The sequence below is a fragment of the Panthera pardus genome, unplaced genomic scaffold (genome assembly GCF_024362965.1).
Source record: "Panthera pardus isolate Hobbes unplaced genomic scaffold, ASM2436296v1 HiC_scaffold_12, whole genome shotgun sequence".
Classification (NCBI taxonomy): domain Eukaryota; kingdom Metazoa; phylum Chordata; class Mammalia; order Carnivora; family Felidae; genus Panthera; species Panthera pardus.
Genome location: NW_026526677.1, coordinates 51,772,548 through 51,791,064, shown reverse-complemented (window position 1 = coordinate 51,791,064; position 18,517 = coordinate 51,772,548). Strand labels below are relative to the sequence as shown.

Sequence of the window (18,517 nt, the reverse complement as noted above, 5' to 3'; positions counted from 1 at the left end):
AGGGAGAGTAAACACATGGGAGAGTGGGTGGGAGCTGGACAGCAGCAGGCAGGCAAATACCCAGAGTCTGGCCAGAGGCAAGGCGTCAGCTGGGTCTAGGCACTGGCCTGAAGTCTAGGCCCTGAGAAGATGCGCAAGGGTCTGGTGGACTTCTGAGATGTAAAGACTTCAAGCACTAGTCTCCTAAGAGGCCTCGCTACCTCCTGTTTCCTCTCTTGCATACTCCATATTCCATGATGCAGCCAAAGCAATCATTTCAAAAGGCATACCAGATTTGCTTACAGCCCCTCTTTGGCCCCCTGTGATTTTTAAAACAAAGTCAAAGCTTGCAATCTGGTCCCTGTCTACTATTTTGTCTCATCTCTCTGCAACTCTTATCAGCACAGTTGGGGCCAACCTGAACAATGCAGTCACCTGAACACGTCACAGTGTTCTGCAGCTCTCTCTGTAGGCCTGGAATCCACAGCCACATATTCTGTGTGATCCATTCGGCCAAGTCTCACTGGTTCTTCAAAGGCCCCTTCCTCTGGGCTTCCACAGCACCTCATATGCCATCTGACACAGCACTAGTTACTAGTGTGTCTCCCTATCTAGACTGGGACCTGCCTGGGAACAAGACGTGCTCTTTCTTTCTTCCTTGGGACCAGCACAGTGCCAAGCTTATAGCGGGTTAATTCTTGAATATATCACCTACACACTGATCTAATCCATCCTTCACCCTTAAAGCAAGTTAGCTCCCTAAAAACACAATCTGTAGGAAGGAAGGAGGGAGGGAGGGATGAAGAGGATTTTTAGGGTGGTGAAACTACTCTGCATTAATACCATAATGCATGTTGTTATATATGTCCATTATACACATATACATTATACATTTGTCCAAACATATACAGTGTACAACACCAGGAGTAAACCCTAATGTAAACCATTTTTGGGGATTTGGGGTGATAATGTGTCAATGTACGTTCATCAGTTGTAACAAATGAACCACTCTGGTCGGGGAGGGTATATGAATGGGGACAGAGAGTATATTTGAAATCTTTGCTCTCAACTCAATTTTGCTGTGGATCTAAAATTGCTCCCAAAAAGTAGTCTTTAAAAAACAAAAACAATGGGGCCTGCGTGGCTCAGTCAGTTAAGTATCGACTCTTGGTTTCAGCTCAGGTCATGATCTCATGGTACATGGATTCAAGCCCCCTGTCGGGCTCTGCACTGATAGTGGGGAATCCCTGTTTGGGATTCTCTCTCTCTCTCTCTCTCTCTCTCTCTCTCTCTCTCTTCTCCTTCCCTGATCTCTCTCTCTCTCTCTCTCTCTCTCAAAACAAATAAAAAAATATTAAAAAAAACATAATATGATCACACCCTCTTCTGGCTCAAAGAAGTTCAGTGACCTCCTTTGCCTTCCAAGTAAAGTCCTAATCTTACCTCATGGCTTGGTGTCCAAGGACTTCTGCAATCTGGCCTTGGCCTGCCTCTTTAGTTTCATGCCCCCTCTGTCTCCTCCAGGCCTGACTCACAAGCACTCTATGGCTTCCAGAGTCTGTCCAGGGCTCTCACCTCCTCCTGTTGAGAGGCCTTCCTGCTCTGGATATTGGGATCTCATTAATACTTCTTGTTATCCTGTGCCTGAGCCCAAATGTCTCATCAAGGCTCAGCTCCAGGGAGACAGATGGGGATTTCTTCCAGCAGAGCCCAGCACTGGACAAGGGCTCCATAAATACTGGCATCCCCTTAGGGGAACAGGAACCACATGGGTGTACAGAATCTCCATCTCTGCCTTTCAGAACAGCTTTGAGATTTGATAGAGTTTCTCTCACTTCTTGACACCACAGGACACTTTTTCTCTTGATCCAATCTTAATTCTCTCAACTGCCTCACCTGGCCCAGCTCTCAAACCCTGCTTTCTCATCTTGTCGTTAGCCCTCACCCTCTGCACAGACTTTGGAGCTCACAGGATAGGACCAAACCCTCTGACATAAGTCACCATAAACAGATGCACCTGCAAGGCTTGGTTTCTGTTCTGAGGTCCCCTGTGACCCTTTCATCCATTCCTGCCCACAGCAACATCCTGCTGTGTGCAGGACTTACCCACCTGCAGGAAACAGGTTCCAGGCTGGGTGCCCTCAGGCAGTGAGGCATTGTAGAAAGTCCTCTGGAACTGGGGCTCGTTATCATTCACATCTTGCAGGGCCACACTGACTGTGGCGGAGGAGGCGAGAGGAGGCAAGCCCCCATCTGTGGCCACCACAATCAGCTGTGGCTGAGGTTCCAATTCATAGTCCAGCGAGGCAGCCGTGGTAATAATGCCTGATGTGGGGTCGATGGAGAACCAGCGGGTGTGAGCTCCAGGGGCCAGGCTATAGGTGACCTGACCATTAGTGCCCTGATCAGGATCCCGGGCTGTCACTCGCACCACAAAGCTGCCAGGCAGTGCAACTTCAGGAAGGGGCTCAGGTCGGTAGAGCTGACGGTCAAAGGTAGGCGCATTATCATTGACATCAGTGACATGCAGCACAAAGGTAGCCTCGGCCCGCAGTGGGGGTGAGCCTGAGTCTGTGGCAGTAACCCGCAAGTTATAGGCATCCCTCTCCTCCCGATCCAGCTGCCTAGCTACGCACACCAGGTAGATGACACTGTCCTGAGTGCTTAGGGCAAAATGGCCCTCTCCACCCTCCAGGGAAACGTTGACATGAGCAAAGTCACCATCATCTGGGTCTGACACAGAGATGCGAGCAACGAGCTGGCCAGGTGGGGCAGCCTCAGACACTCGTGGGGAGCCATCTGCACTCAGGAAGATGACAGTCATGGAGGGCTGATTGTCATTGGCATCTCGCACGTGCACAGTCACAAAGGCTGAGCCTAGCTCAGGGTGAGCCCCGCCATCCCGCGCCTGCACCACCAGTTCATGGACCCGCCGTTGCTCAAAGTCCAGTGGCCGCTCCAGCCGCAGCAGTCCCGTGTGTGCGTCAATGGAGAAGGGTCCATCACCCTCGCTCTGCCTCCGGTTGATCTCATAAGTCACAGCCCCATTGGCACCAGCATCAGCATCAGATGCATACACCTGCAAGACAGGACTGCCAGGGGCTAGGCTCTCAGACACCACAGCGTGATAGCGGCTCTGATTGAAAGCTGGGGCATGGTCATTGATGTCCAGCAGTGTCACATCCAGCAGGGCCTGGGCCCTCCTCGGGGGTGAACCGCCGTCATAGGCCTCCAGTTGCAGCATATAGTGTGAGCGGTTCTCTCGGTCCAGCTCCCCAGTAACTACCAGTTCTGGCACTGGGGCCCCATCTGGACCAGGACGTGTCTCCAGCTGGAAGGTCTCTCCAGCCCCATCACCAGATAGTGCATAGCCCTGGGTTCCTAGGCGGCCAGCATCTGCATCACGAGCAGGCTCCAGCGGGTAGCGGGTGCCAAGAGCTGTATGCTCAGGTATCTGCAGGGCAGCCCGAGCCTGCGGGAAGGCTGGAGCATGGTCATTGATGTCAGCCACTCGCACAGTAACTTCTACGGTGGCACCGTCAGGAGTCACTGCGGTGAATCGGTAGCGATCTCGCCGCTCACGATCCAAGACACGGGCTGTACGGACCACTCCACTGTGTTCATCGATGGCCAGGTCTGTGCCCACCCCGCTGCCCTCTTGGGCGGAGATGAAGTACATGGGAGGTGCTGCTGTGCCTGGTGGAAGCCCTGCACTGATGTCCCCAATCAATGTGCCTGCCGGTTGCTCCTCATCAATCTGTAGGTCCAAGCTCCCGGCCTGACCCCAGGCGCCTGACACTCTGGCTCCCAGCAGCAGCAGCAGCAGCAGTGGTAGCAGGGGGAGGTGCCTGGAGCTCTGCATGCCAGTGCAGGAAGGCGCAATGCCCCGCTCCTTCTGCATGACAGGGGCGATCCAGTTGTGACTTGGGCTCCAGCTCTGGGTCAGGCTCTGGGCCCAGCTTGATCTCAGGTTTTGGATCAGGTCCAGCTTGGGCCCTGGCTCCAGCTCGGGCTCCCTGACCTGGGAGAAAAGCAGAAGGAAAAAAGTCATGATTGGGGAGGTGGGGAACGGAATCAATGGTCCAGGGAGACTGGGACCTAAGCCACAGCAAGACTGAGGCATGCTCAGCCCTGCCGTAGGGCATTTGTGCTGTTGCACACCCATCTTGAGTCCAAGAAGTGCCTGTTTCAGAACTCCTCAGGACCCGCTCCAGTCTTTCCCTGGCAGCTTGCCATCCCACCCTAACCCTCCTCCCCCAGCAGACTGTTTTGTTCCTATTGTCCAGGTCTCAATGCCCTTGGACTCCCTTCCTTTCATCTCTGGACTTAAAAATATGGCCAATCCTTTCTTATTTTTCTTCTCATTCAGGACTAATACCTCAATAACCATGTGTTTTTGGTAACCTCACCTTCAATCATCACCTTTTGGAGACTTCTATCAGCATTTAAATATGTTGAAGACTTTCCTATTTTATTTTATTTAATCAATTGATTATTTGAGAGAGAGAAAGAGCACAAGCAGGGGAGAGGCACAGAGTGAGAGGCACAGAGAATCTTAAGCAGGCTGGAGCCTGATGCGGGGCTCAATCCCATGACCCTGGGATCATGCCCTGAACTGAAATCAAGAGTCGGACACTCAGCCGTGTGTTGTGCATTGTATAGGTTTGGACAAATGTATAATGTATATGTGTATAATGGACATATATAACAACATGCATTATGGTATTAATGCAGAGTAGTTTCACCACCCTAAAAATCCTCTTCATCCCTCCCTCCCTCCTTCCTTCCTACAGATTGTGTTTTTAGGGAGCTAACTTGCTTTAAGGGTGAAGGATGGATTAGATCAGTGTGTAGGTGATATATTCAAGAATTAACCCGCTATAAGCTTGGCACTGTGCTGGTCCCAAGGAAGAAAGAAAGAGCACGGTCTTGTTCCCAGGCAGGTCCCAGTCTAGATAGGGAGACACACTAGTAACTAGTGCTGTGTCAGATGGCATATGAGGTGCTGTGGAAGCCCAGAGGAAGGGGCCTTTGAAGAACCAGTGAGACTTGGCCGAATGGATCATACAGAATATGTGGCTGTGGATTCCAGGCCTACAGAGAGAGCTGCAGAACACCATATCCCTAACCTTCACCTCAAGCTGATTTTCTTCCTTCACTCTCCTTCCTGTGAACAGTACAACCACTCAGCAGCTCTTCTTGCTTCTTTGCTTTTTTTCAGTCTGATTTCTAGTTAGCATCAACACCTGACCATCTCAATAAGATATGTCTCAAGTCTGCCCTTTCCTCTTGCTTTGCAGCTGCTGACCTAGTCTGAACACAGTCATCTGTCCTTTTGATTCCTACAGCAGCCCCTTACTTACTGCTCCCCCTGCCTCCTGGCTTGGACCTTTTGACCCATCTCCACCTGACCAGAGCTATCCATGCAGCTTTAACCAAATCACTCCTGAAGAGAGGCTTCCATGGGTTCCTCATTACTGACGGCAAAAAACTGCTGCTCCTCTCCAGAAAAAAAAATGCACATACACATACACGCAAACTGTGTCTGCAGTTTTGGGGAGTTCATAGGCAACCTCTAGCCTAAAAGATAAAGTACAGTGTCCTTAATATATAGCTTCCTGATCTGAGCCTGCCACCTCTCCAGTGCGCCCTACCTTTACTTTCTTCCACCACACCCTGCATCCCAACACTAAAGCCATCCCCACTCTTCGCCCTGTATGCACAGCTCTCTCGTCTTGTGATATCCTTTAAAAGTCCTCTCCAAGTGGCCATCTCCTATTCAGTCTTCAAGATCCAATTCCAATGTCCTGTCTTCTGTGGAATCTTCTATGACGTCTCTCTCCCCCTACCTGCAGAGCCCATCGTACCATCAGAGCCTCTGGGCTCTCACTGCTCTAGGTGCACACTGGCAATAAACTGCATAGCAGCCCTGAATTACAGGCTCCTTGAGGGCAGCAACTTCAGGGTCTTAGTTGGACTCTGTCCAGCATAGTTGAGCAGGCAATCAATGCTGAGTGCAAGGTCAGAGCCTTATAATTCTACACCACCACACTCATGTGCTGACACAGCATGTCCATGGACATGCCAACTCAGATGACATACACAAACACACGTGAGCCTGTGCCCCTGAGGCACCAAGGTCAGTCCTGTGGCTACAGAAGTGTGTCCTCAGGTTTTTATGTATTAGCTCTGCTTTAGGACTTCCTGTCCTCCCAAGGGAGTTTCTGACCTCTCACTTACACTTCCATTCCCCATCCCTCCCACCTGTGTGAGGCAATAAAAACAGTAGGGATTCTGAAGTTTGAGTTATTTTCCTAATCCAGATGATTCTGTGAGAATTAGAGGCAATGGAAGCAAGGAGCTCAGAGCCGGGCATCTGGAAGCTGCTTTCTCAGCACCTCTCAACACCATCTCTGATGGATCCCTTCATCCTGGCTTCAGAGTTCTGGGCTGCTCTGTGTGCACTCTTCTTGGGGACTCAAGTCTGAGGAACTCATGGAACTGCCACATTGGATAATAGGTCGGAGGAATTCAGAAAAAGGAAGTGAGTGAACATAGGTCTGACTCAGAGAGCGGAGAGGGTGAGTGCACAGGGTTGGCCCAGGGGCCCAGGTCAGGGATCTGGGCCTAGAGACTGGGTTAGGGATCAAGTGTTAAGAGTTGGTTGTATTTATTTAATCAGTCAGTGGAGAGAAAGCAGTTATGGTGGATGGGGAGAGAAGATAATGGACAGTGAGGCCGATGTATTTATTACTGTATTATAATTCTCTGTCTCCCCACCCAGAGACAGGATGTCAGCTATGTGAGAGGCTAGGATTGTATCTTATTCACCGTTGTGTGTAGCACGGAGCATGGTACATAGTTTGTGATCAATATGTTTTCTGAATGAAAGGATGTATGAGTGGTATGAGATAAAAGCTCAGGTGAATCATCAGCCTTGAAAGAGGAGGCATTCAGGCCCAGGCACTTGCCCCTTATCCTAACCTGTATAACCTGGGTTCCTGTCCATTGCAAACACGCCCAGTATAATCTCACAATGGGCACAGAAAGGTGCATACTCACAGTCACAGACCCATGTACAGCCAGCTACACAGACTCACATACAGACAGGCACGTTCAATACACTCATACATATTTGGACAGGGGCTACGTTGACATATACACAGCCAGTGCACATATGCAGATACACCCCCCCTCACAGAGAAGCATGTTTTCACACACACAGATGGGCATATTCATTCCCATGGAACCTACCCCCGCCCACATACATATGCAGGCATACAAAGACACATACAGGCCTGCTTTTGTACACACAGAAAGACACTTTCTTACCAGCCTCACACGGGCAGGCATGTTCGCATGATATCCCCCCACAATATACACACGGACACATTCACATACACATCCCAACCAGGTACACAGACAGGCACACTTTCACGTGTGCAGACACACTGGCAGGCACGCACGCATACACTCGCAGACCCACCCACACACAGGCATGCTCTCGCACATGCTGCCGGGGCACTCGTGGTCAGCTCTGTGGCTGCAGCTGTGACCTTTAGGTCCCTGGGGCCTCTGTCTGGACTGTGCCTCATCACTTCCTGCTCCAGGACTTCCAGTTCCAAACTCGCACTCCAGACTCTCTCCAGAGACTGTCTCATCCTGTCTCCAACTCTCCTCTCAGCACCATCTCCCCATCTGTCTGGTGCTTTTCAGTGCCTCTTCCCCAGGACTGGCTCCTCCTCCCTGTTCCTGTCTCTTTCCTTCTCCAGGTCTGTCCTGTCCCTTCCCCCAGATCTGGCCTCAGTAGTCCACCTGTCTCCTGCCCAGACCTGTCTTCTTTCTTCCCCCAGATCGGTCACTTGTCCTCTCCCACCAAGTTCTGCCTTGCTGCATGCCCTCAGTGTCTTGGTCCTGTTGCTCTGTCCTCTGGCTCCATCCCGCTCTCCCTCTCTAGCCCCACATCTGGGCCTCTGGAACCACAGCTGGTTCTCATTAGGAGGGGGAGGGGCGAGGCTGTTCATTGGGGCCTGCGATGTGATGTCAATCCTCCCCCCCACCACAGCCTGTGTGTCTACAGGACCTGGGAGCAGGGGGAACATGGGAGAGGAAAGAGAGGTGGGTTGGGGGAGGAGTAGGGGGACCATAAAGGAAGGGGGTGCTCCAGAAGGAAGTAGAGGAGTGGCCGAGGTACCGAAGGGAAGCAGGCTGGGGGAGCTGGCACCGCCCAGGCCTCCTCCCTCAACTTCCTGTCCTAGGGCCAGGGAGGGGCAGGGACCAGAAAGACAACAGAGTGAGGGGGGGACTAGAAAGGCAGATTGGCGTAGAAATCATGGAGGAAGAGAGTAACCTTGGTGAGCAAAGGGAGGGCTAGGCATAACGGGGACAGGAAGGGATGTGAGAATGCTGGTGGGGATGGCTGGGGCAAGACTGAGAGAAAGTAAGCCAGTGTGACAAAGGAGAGAGCACATGTGGCAAAGGGCAAAGGAGAGGGCGAGTGCAGTTACTACAGAGGGGGGAGCTAAGTCAGAGTGGACACAGCTAGCCTGGAGAGGTGGGGGAGGTAAACAGAGGTGGGAGACAGAGCTGTGTTGGAGGGCAGAGAGGAGAGGAGGGTGAGGAAGGGAGGAAGGAGAAGGCTGACAAACTGGCTTCCCAGGATATCCCTGAGAAAACTCATGGGAGGGTTGTGTTCCTCCTGAGGACTGGTTCCTGGGAGCCACTTCAGAGAGGCTGGGGACAGACACAAGCAGAGGAAAAGTCCCTTTTCTGAACTTTAATGGTGTGCTGGGCTCTATGCCAGGTAGTTCACAGACATACCCCCATTTAATCAAAACAACCCTGTGAGGAAGGTGTCCTGCCTTCCTCAGTGTGAAACAACTTTTCTGAGTTAACACAGCCCCAATTTGATCCCAAGACTATGCACTCCATGCTGCCTAGGATGCAGAGAGAAGGGAAAGATGAAGAAAGGAAGAAATGGCAGGGGAGCTGAAGGGAGGGAGTGCTGGCAAGACAATGGAGGCCTGAAGAAGAGAACATATGGGAGGAGAGAGACCAGGTATGAGGTGTCTGTGACAGCCCAGGTCAGTAGCAGAAGACACAGATAACGGAGGTGAAGTTGGTTAAAACTTGGCCACTGATGCGTCAGGAAGGGTGAGGGAATGGAAGGGTCTAGACTGATCCCAGGGTTCTGGCCTGGTTACTAAAGTGGTGCCATTAGGATACCACCGAGGAGAAGCCATTTTTCAGGTGCCCATTGGGATCCCCACATGGTGATGTCCCAGACACAATTGGATTTGCAGGTCTGGAGGAGAGAGGTCTGGGTTGGAGACAGGGATTTGGACAAATCAGGGGTAGGTGAAAACCATGGGCTTGGAGACCCATCAGCTAGGATGTGCAGAGGAAGAAGAGGGTCTAGCATAGAACCCTGAGGAGTAGTCATATTTAAGGGGCAGACTGAGGAGACCTTTATTCTTCTCAGAGAAGAAGAAGAGGAGGCAGTATCACAGAAGTTAAGGGAGGAAATATTTCAACAAGAAGGGAGGGATCAATAGTGTCCAGGGCTGCTGAGACTTCATGCAAGACGAGGGCTGAGAAGTGGCCATTGATTTTATCAGTAAGGAATTCACTAGAGATCTGGAGAGAATAGTTTCAGGAGAGTCTGAAGGGTGCAAGCCTCCTGCAGTGGGAAATGATAAAGAATAAATCAACTAAACAACTCAACAACACAGCATAGATTGATTCATCAATACACACTGCACTTCTATGATAGGGAGGCAATATATCACAGTAGGGCAGGACAGGATAGTGGTGAAAACGTGGACTCTGGGGCCAAACCAAATGTTTTTTGCCCAGCTTCACACTTACTAGCTTTGTGACCCTGGGAAAGCCACTCAATTTCTCTGAGCTTCCAGTTCTTCATTTATAAAGTAGAGACAATAATAGCACTTCCTACACTGTGTTTGCTGTTAGAACAGTGTCTGGCACACAGTATGTGTTTTGTAAGTGCCCAAGCATAATTAAGAAGATTGGCTCTGCTGTGAGACAGACTTCAGTGCAAATTCTGACTCTGCCACTTACAGTGTAGTCCTGGGTGAATTGTTCAACCTTTCTTAGTTTCCTCCTTGGTAATGAGGGGATTAAAGTGTCCATTTTATATGGTTGACACAAGAGTTAAATGAAAGAATGTAACCAAAAACTTAGCACATTGTCTGGCATACAGTGAAGGCTGAATAAATATCAGCTGCTCCTGTGTGCCAGACACACACGACAACTCTGGGATAAGTGTTATTTCACAGATGAGGAAACTGAGGGTCAGAGTGGGTGGCAGAGAGATGTGGAACACAGCTCTGATGGACTCCAAAGTTAGTGTTTCGTTACCTTATATTGCTTCTCTGCTGGAAGGCTTGGAATGCTCTAATGAAGGGCAAGGCAACACAACAGGGAAGGAGAACAAGCAGAATTCTGCTATAAGAGAATAATTCTTACAGGGTGCACAAGGTGGGTTAGAGGAGGAGATCTGTGATGAGGAAATGCCAGTCCAAGTAGAGGGTCAGGTGGGCATGGAGTCAGGTGGTGAGACAGGAGAAGGGGCCAGAGGATGCTTGGAGGTCTCTAGAAGACAAAGAAAAAATGGAGAGAAGCTGGCCCAGGGCATGCATGTGAAATGATTCATTAATAGATTTATTCAACAAATATCTATTGAAGACCTACAACGGGCCAACCATCATCCTAAGCAGTAGAGATATAGCAGTGACTTGGACAGACAGAGTCCCTGCCTTCATGGTGTCCACAGGTAGGGAGACATGATCTGGGACAGGCATGGCAGGGTGAGAGGGCAAGGGCTGGTGGTGATGGGCAGCAAGGGATGACCCTGATAGTCTGGGTTGCAGAGGAGGCCAGTGAGGCTGGAGCAAGAAAAGAAGGTGAAAACAACCCAGAGATGTCAAGAGGAAAGAACAAGTTTAGGGAAGTGAGAGGTTGAGGGTCAGGGGAACACAGTAGAAGAACTGAGATGTTGGAAGTAAACTAAGTTAACCATTCAACACTTACCAGTTGTTTTCTTTCTAAATTCTCAAGCAACTCTCTGAATGTTGCCTCCATTTTCACCTGAGGAAAAGGGAGCTCAGAGAAGCTAAGGTGGTAAGTGGTGGGGCTGGAAGGTCAGCTCTACTCAACCCACAAAGGACACAGTCCTTGGCAACACACATCCACAAGGAATAACTTCACAGCCGTCACATCCCCCCCGGAAGCACTGTCAGAACCAACCCACACCCACACCCTCTCCTTCCTCCCTTTCCTTCTTCTCCTCCTCCTTCCTCACCAACCAAATGGGAGATGCAGTCTAGCTCCTTCCATGAGCAGCCTAGAGAGACAAACATAAACAAGGACATTCTAGTGTGCCAAGTGAACACAGAGGGGCATCCTGACCCAGGCTTGGGGGTTCCAAGCAGACCAGTGGGAGGAGGTACCCTCTCACCAGTGGACATAGGAACTGAGTAGTAGTCCCTCCCAAGTGTCAGTAGTTGAAAATGCCTGGGAGTCAGAGGGTTACCGAGGAAACATGGACTGTAGAGCTGAAGTAAGGGGCAGGCAGAGGGAAGCCAGGAAGAAGATAGGATCCAGCAGCATGAACTCCTGGGAGGGGCTTTTGCTTGCAGGTCTCAGGGCATCAGAGAGTCCAGTTGCTTCTGTTACCACAGGAAGGATAGGGAATAGGAAGAGGGCACACACAGGTGTCTGGGCACCTGATATGGGGAGGGGCAGGGCCAAGGGTGCCAGGATTTGGGAGGACCCACAGTGGGGGTGTGTGAGGGGTGGTGGAGGGAGGAGCAGCCTATGGCACCTCCCAGGAAGGGGGCTTGCTGGAGTGGAGCAGATGGTGGGCACTATCGTGCCTTGTGGCCTGATGGCAGGTCACAGCTTCCTCATCTTCCTCTCCTTCCAGGAACCCCAATAGGCACCTGGAGCAATATATTTGTATCTGCAAATTTCTGGTGCTTCTTAAATATTTGCCAACTGAATGAAAGAGAAATCAAGTACAGAGAGGGAGAGGAAGAAGATCCAGGAAAAGAGAAGCCCATGTGAAGGGCAGAGAGGAGGAGAACATAGGGTGAGGAAGGACAGTTTGTGGGGGAGAGGAGTGGCAATGTCTCCAGTGGGACAAGTGGGTACGTGTGGAAATGTCTCGATTGTGTGGGCAGCTGAGACCAGATGTCAATCTTCTAAAGAGTGAATGAGGATGAGGTATACGCAGTAAGCGGCTTCATTTATTCATGCATTTGTTCATTGCCATTAATGTGAATGTGAAGGGTCCCAGGGAGATGAAAATATATAATATGCAACCCTGCCATCAAGAGGCCCCAGCCCAGTCAGAGAGACAGAACAGGGAAGAGGCAATGACAACAGTCAGACAAGAGGATCCCAAGCCTGCACAGTAAAGTCAGGAAAGGTGGGGTTTGAGACTAGATCTGAGGATGGGAAGGGGCTAGCCATAAGAAGAGGGGAGTAAAGGGCTTTTAGGGCAGAGAACAGTATGTGCAAAGGGCCAGAAGCTTGGCAGAATGCCATGTCTTTGAGGAACTACAAGGAATTCAATATGGCTAGAACCTGGAATGTGAGGAAGGTAGGGAAATGACACAGATGATGAGACTGGGAAGGCCGAGGGGAGTCAGATCGTGAGGGATCTCATGAGCCTCATTAAAGTGGAGAATTCACCCAAGATAATGGAAAAACATTGCAGAATACTGAGCAGGGAGTGCACGGCAGGATTTGCACTTTAGAGAGATCCCTCCTGCTGCATTGAAAAGAATGGCCTGGAAGAGGAAGAGTAGAAGTCTAGGGAGACAAGTTAGGAGGCTCTTGTAGTAATTTTTGTGAACAGACAATGAGGTGAGGGCAGTAGCTGAAGCCATGGAGCAAAGGGGATGGGATGCCAGAGAGCGCTGGAAAGGAGGTAGGACCAGCAGGTTCCAGTGACTTTCTGGGTTGGAGAAAGACAGATGGCAAAGGCAAGGCATTGGCTGAAGTTGACTTCTGGATGTGTAGCTTGATAACTCAGTGCAGACAGTGGTGGTGGGGGGAAGGAATGATGAGTTCAGGTTTGGACATTTAGGTGCTTCTGAACTGTATAGCAAAGACCAGGTAGGAAGCAGATATGGAGGTCTGGAGGTCAGAAGAGAGGTCCGGAAAAAGTAGATATTTGGGAGTCATCAGCCTATAGAGATGATAATTAAAGCCCTGGAAATGAATGAGATGGATCACCTAGAGGAGTATATACAGTGAGACAATAAGAAGGTCCAAACCAGAACCCTAAGGAACAGTAACATTTAGGGGCTCTCCAAAGCAGACTGAGAAGGAATAGCAAGGAGGAGCTCGGGGAGAGAGATGCATGGACCCCATCATATTGTAATCATCTGTTTATCTGCCTGGCTCTTCCACTGAGGTTTAAACTTCCTGAGTGTATGAATAGTGTCTTCTCTCATAATATTCCCATCACCTGGCATTGTGGTTGGCACTTGAGACCTCACTAAATGTGGACAGAATAAAATGGTGGCTCAGAAGCCATAAGACAAGAATGACTCAAAGAGAAAAGAATGGTCAACAATGTCAGACCACGCCAAGGGGTCAGGCAGTTGAGGACTTTTGAAAAGAACCTCTAGATTTGGCAGATGAGAGGTCACTTTCTCTTAGGGAGAGCCATGACCCTGGAGGGGCAAGAGTAAAGGGGAAGTGAGGAAGTGGGAACAGCTCCATGCAGAAGACCCTTTCACAGTGAAGCAACATGAGAGGGTCTCTTAGCTCATTGGGGACTACAGGCTTAAGGGAGGCACAGGAGACTGGAGGCTCTGTGTATGCTCGCAGGAGGAATGGGTACAAAGGGAGAAACTGGAGAATGAATAAGACACAGGATAATTAGGGGAGTGATGTCCCCATGGAGGCAGGAGGGGATGGGTGAAGTAGTCTTAAACAGAAGAGACACCTCTTCATAGGAAAAAAAAAAAAAAGAAAAGATTGAGGGGAATGCAGATAAAATTTGAGGGTGGAGGCAGAAGGCTGAGGAAATTCAAATTGGATGGCCTCACTTTTCTCAGTGAGTGAACAGACCAGATTGTCTACTCTTACTGCCTCCCTCCCCTTCACCTCTACATCCATCCCACCGCTGAGCCCTGCTGAACCTGCTGCCTACACAACTCTTGAAACCATCTACTTTCTCCCTCTCTGCTGCTACCATTCCAGTTCAGGCCAGTGTCATCCTCTCCTGCTTCCTGCAACAGCCAACGATCCTCCTTTACAGATCCCTCCCTTAAGTCTCCACGCTGTCAGACTTGGTAGTTCTAAACCAGATCTGATCATATCACACTGTAGCTTCAAAACATTAGGAGACTTTCCATTATTTTGGGGTTAGATAATCTTTTTCCTGTGACCTACAAGAACCACATGATCTGACTAGCTGTCTCTCCACCTCTCCCAGACTTTCTCACCTCTCCTCACAACATACTATTAGTGCCAGGCTCACTGGATTGCTTTACCTCTTGGACATAAAATACTTCTTGCAAGTGGGCTTTTCCATGTTTGCTCCCATCGTTTTGAATATTTTCCACCCAGTCTACCTCATCTCCACCTCTCCTTTGCTTGGCTGACTCCCTATTTATCCATTGAGCTTAAGCTTAAACGTCATTTCCTCCAGAAAGCCTCTTCTGACATCCCTATATTCTCTCAGCTTTCCTTGCTGTGTGCTACCGTGGCACAGCACTCACCAGATAGCCTGTAAGCTCCGTGAGGGCAACGACCATGTCCATTTCATTCACCCTTGTAATGCCACACCAACCACACTGCCTGGCACAGGGCAGGTACTTAATATGGGTTTGCTGAATGAATAAACCAGTGGATTGACTAATCTGAAAACAATGGGCTGAGGGATGTGAGGTTAAGGGGTATGAAGAAAATAGAAAAAATTTCCTTTACTTATTTATGGAGGGCCAGTTGAGGGTGGAATTTATAGAAGCATGAATTTATAGAAGCATTACTTGGTGTGGTTGAGAATTTGGGTTGAGACTTTGTGGGATGGGTGGGCTCAAGGACAATGAGACAAAGAGTGGCCAAGGAGTGTCTGAAGGAATAGTCCCGGGTGTGTATACTGGAAGGAAAGCACAAAGCCAGAAAGGGGCAGATGAGGAAAAAGCAAAGAGGTCAAGGGCAAGAGGCCATTATGAGGTTGAAGAGTAAGTATAATGGGAGTGAGGGCATCTGAGAGCTGGAAGGACACAGGAGGCTGTGTGCAGAGAGTGGAAAGGAGGGGTTTACAATGTTAGAGATGGACCAGTTCTACAAAGTGGTCCTGGGAGGGAAGAAGGAGATAACAGGAGCTAAGGAGCTCAAGAAGCTGTGAGGCTGGGGTATTAGAAGGACACTTCAAATCAAGGCAGGCTATAGGATGAAGGGAAGACTGATCCAGGTCCCCAGTTTTCAGGGAACAAGACGTTGAGCCTAGGGGTCTATGGAGGAGGAGTGAGAGCATCGTAAGTTAATGGGAGCTTGTTTAGCAATTGGGACAGCTCACTCCTGGTATATTCATGTCACCAAAAAGCAGGGGTTGTTCCAGTGGGTGTGTGGTAAGGGCCATTGCAACACAGCGTCCTGTCAGTGTCAGGACTCTGGAACACCTGCTATGTACAGGCAGCTCTGATGAAGTATAACCTAGATGATGGGTTGGCTGTGACTGTTTCCAGTGGATGTGCATGGCTGTGACAGTGTCTACAAGGAGATGTTGGCAGTAATAGTGTGTCTCCCATGGTACGTGTTGGCCTTGACCATGATCTTGTGGGGATGTGTTGGCTGCACCAATTCTCTTGTGGGTGTGTGTTGTCCTGAGAGCATCATCTGCGTGTGTGTTGGCTCTGACAGTACTTCCTGGGGGTATGTGATGGCTGTGAAGGTATCTCTGGTGGGTGTGTGTTGCCTAGGATTGTGTCCCTTGTGGGTTGAGTAGGGCTATGACTGTGTCCCCTGTGGGTATTTGGGGAGTTGACATAAGTAACAATATTTTTCTGGCCTATGACCCCATGGCTGCAGGCCCAACCCACACCACACTGACTTCATTGTGCTTCTAGACCTCCCTCTCCCCACCCCCTCCACGTGGGACCAGGCCTGTGGTGACCTCCCTCTGTCTCCTGAACAAGATTCTCATCTAAGCATCCTGGACACAAACTCAGAGCACCAGCCTGGATGCCCCACTTCCACTCCAGGCTTTGCCTGTTTCTCCTCTGTTTCTCTTTACTTCTCCCCCTTAGTTTCTTTGTCTCTGTCTCAGTTTGTCTCTGTCACACACCCATCCTCCACATTCTGACACATGGCTTCCAAAGAGGCAGGCAACACACACACACACACACACACACACATACACACACACACCCTGACTGGGACTTGCTCACCATGACACACACTCATTCTGACCCACACACCCTCGGAGTGACACGCACATACACACACAACCAGACAGATACACACGGACACACAACCTCCCAGTGACACGCACTGACTCACACTCCGCTGATGCACTCACACTCGGAGTAGCACACACACACCCTGCTCGCACCCCGCACCCACACCCCCCTCACACTCTCACGCCGCACACCCGACTCGATGTCACACACACAAAGACCCCCAGGCCCTGCCCCCACGCTCACGTTCACGCTCGCCCTCGTCCCGCAGGCCCAGGCCCCCCCTCCCCCATTGTCTCCGGCTCAGAACAAAGCCCCCGGCTGCACCGCCGCCGCCGCCGCCCGGGAGAGGCCGGAGGGCCGGGCGGGCGCGGCCGGACGGGCCGGGCGGGCGCGGGCACTGACCTCCGCGCGGCGCGGGCTCCCTCGCCCGGTCCTGGGGCGCCGTCCGGCCGCGGTCAGCCCCCCGGGCAGCGCCCGCCCGCGCGGGGCCTGGGGCCGCGCATCGTCCCCCGCCGCTGTCTCCGGGCCCGCGATCAGCTCCGGGCAGCCAGCCGTCGGTCCGTGCGCCCCTGGCCGTCGGTCCGTCCTTCCCTTCGCCGCCGCCGCCGCCGCCGCCGCCGGGGCGCCGCCTCCTCCACAGCCGCCCCGCGGAGGATGCGAGATTCGCCGCCGCGGCCCCGCGCCCCCTCCCCTCCCCTCCCCCGCCCTCCGCGCGGTAACCCGAGCCCCCGCCCCTCCGCCCGCGGAGCCCCCGCCCCCGCCCCCACCCGCGCTCCGCGCCGCGGCCCCCCCACCGCCCGCCCGTCCTCCCTCCGCCCCTCGACTTCCCGGCCCCAGTCCCCGGCGCCGGATCCAGCCCCAGCGCCGCGCGGTCCTCTTGTCTCCGTTCTCGTCCCTGCTCCCGGTCACTGCGCCCGGCCCCCTCCTCCCATCCCGATCTCGACATCCTCTGCCTCGTCCTCTTCTTCCATCTTCTTTCCCAGCCCCTATTGCCCGGACGTCCCTCTTCCCCCTCGCTGTCCCGTTCTCCCGCTCTCTCTCGCCCAGCCCTTCTCCCTCCCACCCTTTTTTCTCCATCTCCTCTCCCTTTCTCCCCGTCCCCTGCTTCTCACCCCTTCCCTCAGCCTTTTCTCTCCACCCGTTTCTTCCCTTCCCATCCCCTCCGCTCAGTCCTCTCTCTCCCTAACCTCTTGTCTATCAAATTCTCCCCATCTCGTTTCTCAACCCTTCTCTCGTACCCGGCTTCCTTCCCCGTCTCCCCATCCCCTGCTGTCCTTCTCTTCTCTTCCCCTTTATCACCAAGCCATTCTGCCTTCCCATTCTCCCTGTCTCGTCTTGCCCCCTTCCACTCACCGTCTCCCCATTCCCTTCTGCCATCCCTTTCTCGATCCTCCTCTTTCCCCATCGTCTTCTTCCATCTTCGTCTTTCCATTCCCTCCTAGTCACTTCTGTTAATCCCATGCACTATCCCTTTTCCCTTCTTCATGGCTCAGCTCTCTTTCACTCCCCTCTTCTTTCATGCCAAATTTGAGGCTACAGATTGGAAGGTATTGGAAAGAAGAGATTTGCGGCTGATGGTTTAACTCAGGAGATAGTCCCCAGAAAAGGAAAATGAGATAGGAACTGGGCAGGGAGTTGGGAAGGGGCTCGAGGGACAACTTGGAAGAGAAAATGGGAAGGAATGAAATCAGACAGAGGTGGAGAGTATCAAAGAACTGGGAGAGTTTTGACCCTTCCCCTTCTGTCTTTCCTGATGACTGTGAGTAGGCTGAGTCCAAAAGTATTCTGTGCTTGAGAGGTGTAAAAATGGTACAGAGAGATTGGGAACTTCTGAGAAAAGAAAACAAAGTTTCAGTTAAAGCAGAAGGGGGTGCGATTTGGAAAGAGAGGAGTGAAGGAGAGGCTGGAGTCCTTGGTAACATCCAGATTTCTGGTTTGGGCAGCTGAGTGGATGGCAAGGACATTCACTGTGCGAGACAAAAGGAGCAGCAGTAGCTTGCAGGTTGCCATAGAAAGATGATGACTTTACATTTGGGCTGCTGACTTTGAAGTGCCTGCTGGGTAGGTAGGTTTTGTAGCTTAGAACAATGGCC

The 18,517-nt window shown here is 51.4% G+C and overlaps 2 protein-coding genes across 2 annotated transcripts in view; both read right to left on the bottom strand.

Annotated features, from left to right (window-relative positions):
• Nucleotides 1–17,108, bottom strand: part of DCHS1 (dachsous cadherin-related 1) — a 33,999-nt gene extending 16,891 nt beyond the window's left edge. Inside the window, exons 1-2 of the mRNA XM_019456150.2 lie at nucleotides 16,827–17,108; nucleotides 2,090–4,000 (exon numbers count right to left, since the gene is read on the bottom strand). Of these exons, the coding sequence (XP_019311695.1) occupies nucleotides 2,090–3,880 (1,791 nt within the window). The 5' untranslated portion in view covers nucleotides 3,881–4,000; nucleotides 16,827–17,108. The remainder of the gene's footprint in view (nucleotides 1–2,089; nucleotides 4,001–16,826) is intronic.
• LOC128776245 (uncharacterized) lies at nucleotides 10,532–17,370 on the bottom strand. The gene is made up of 2 exons (XM_053900622.1): nucleotides 16,668–17,370; nucleotides 10,532–10,593 (listed from the first exon to the last, which is right to left on the bottom strand). The coding sequence occupies exons 1-2, from the start codon at nucleotides 17,368–17,370 to the stop codon at nucleotides 10,532–10,534; spliced, it is 765 nt and encodes a 254-aa protein (XP_053756597.1).
• Nucleotides 17,371–18,517: the final 1,147 nt, after the last annotated feature.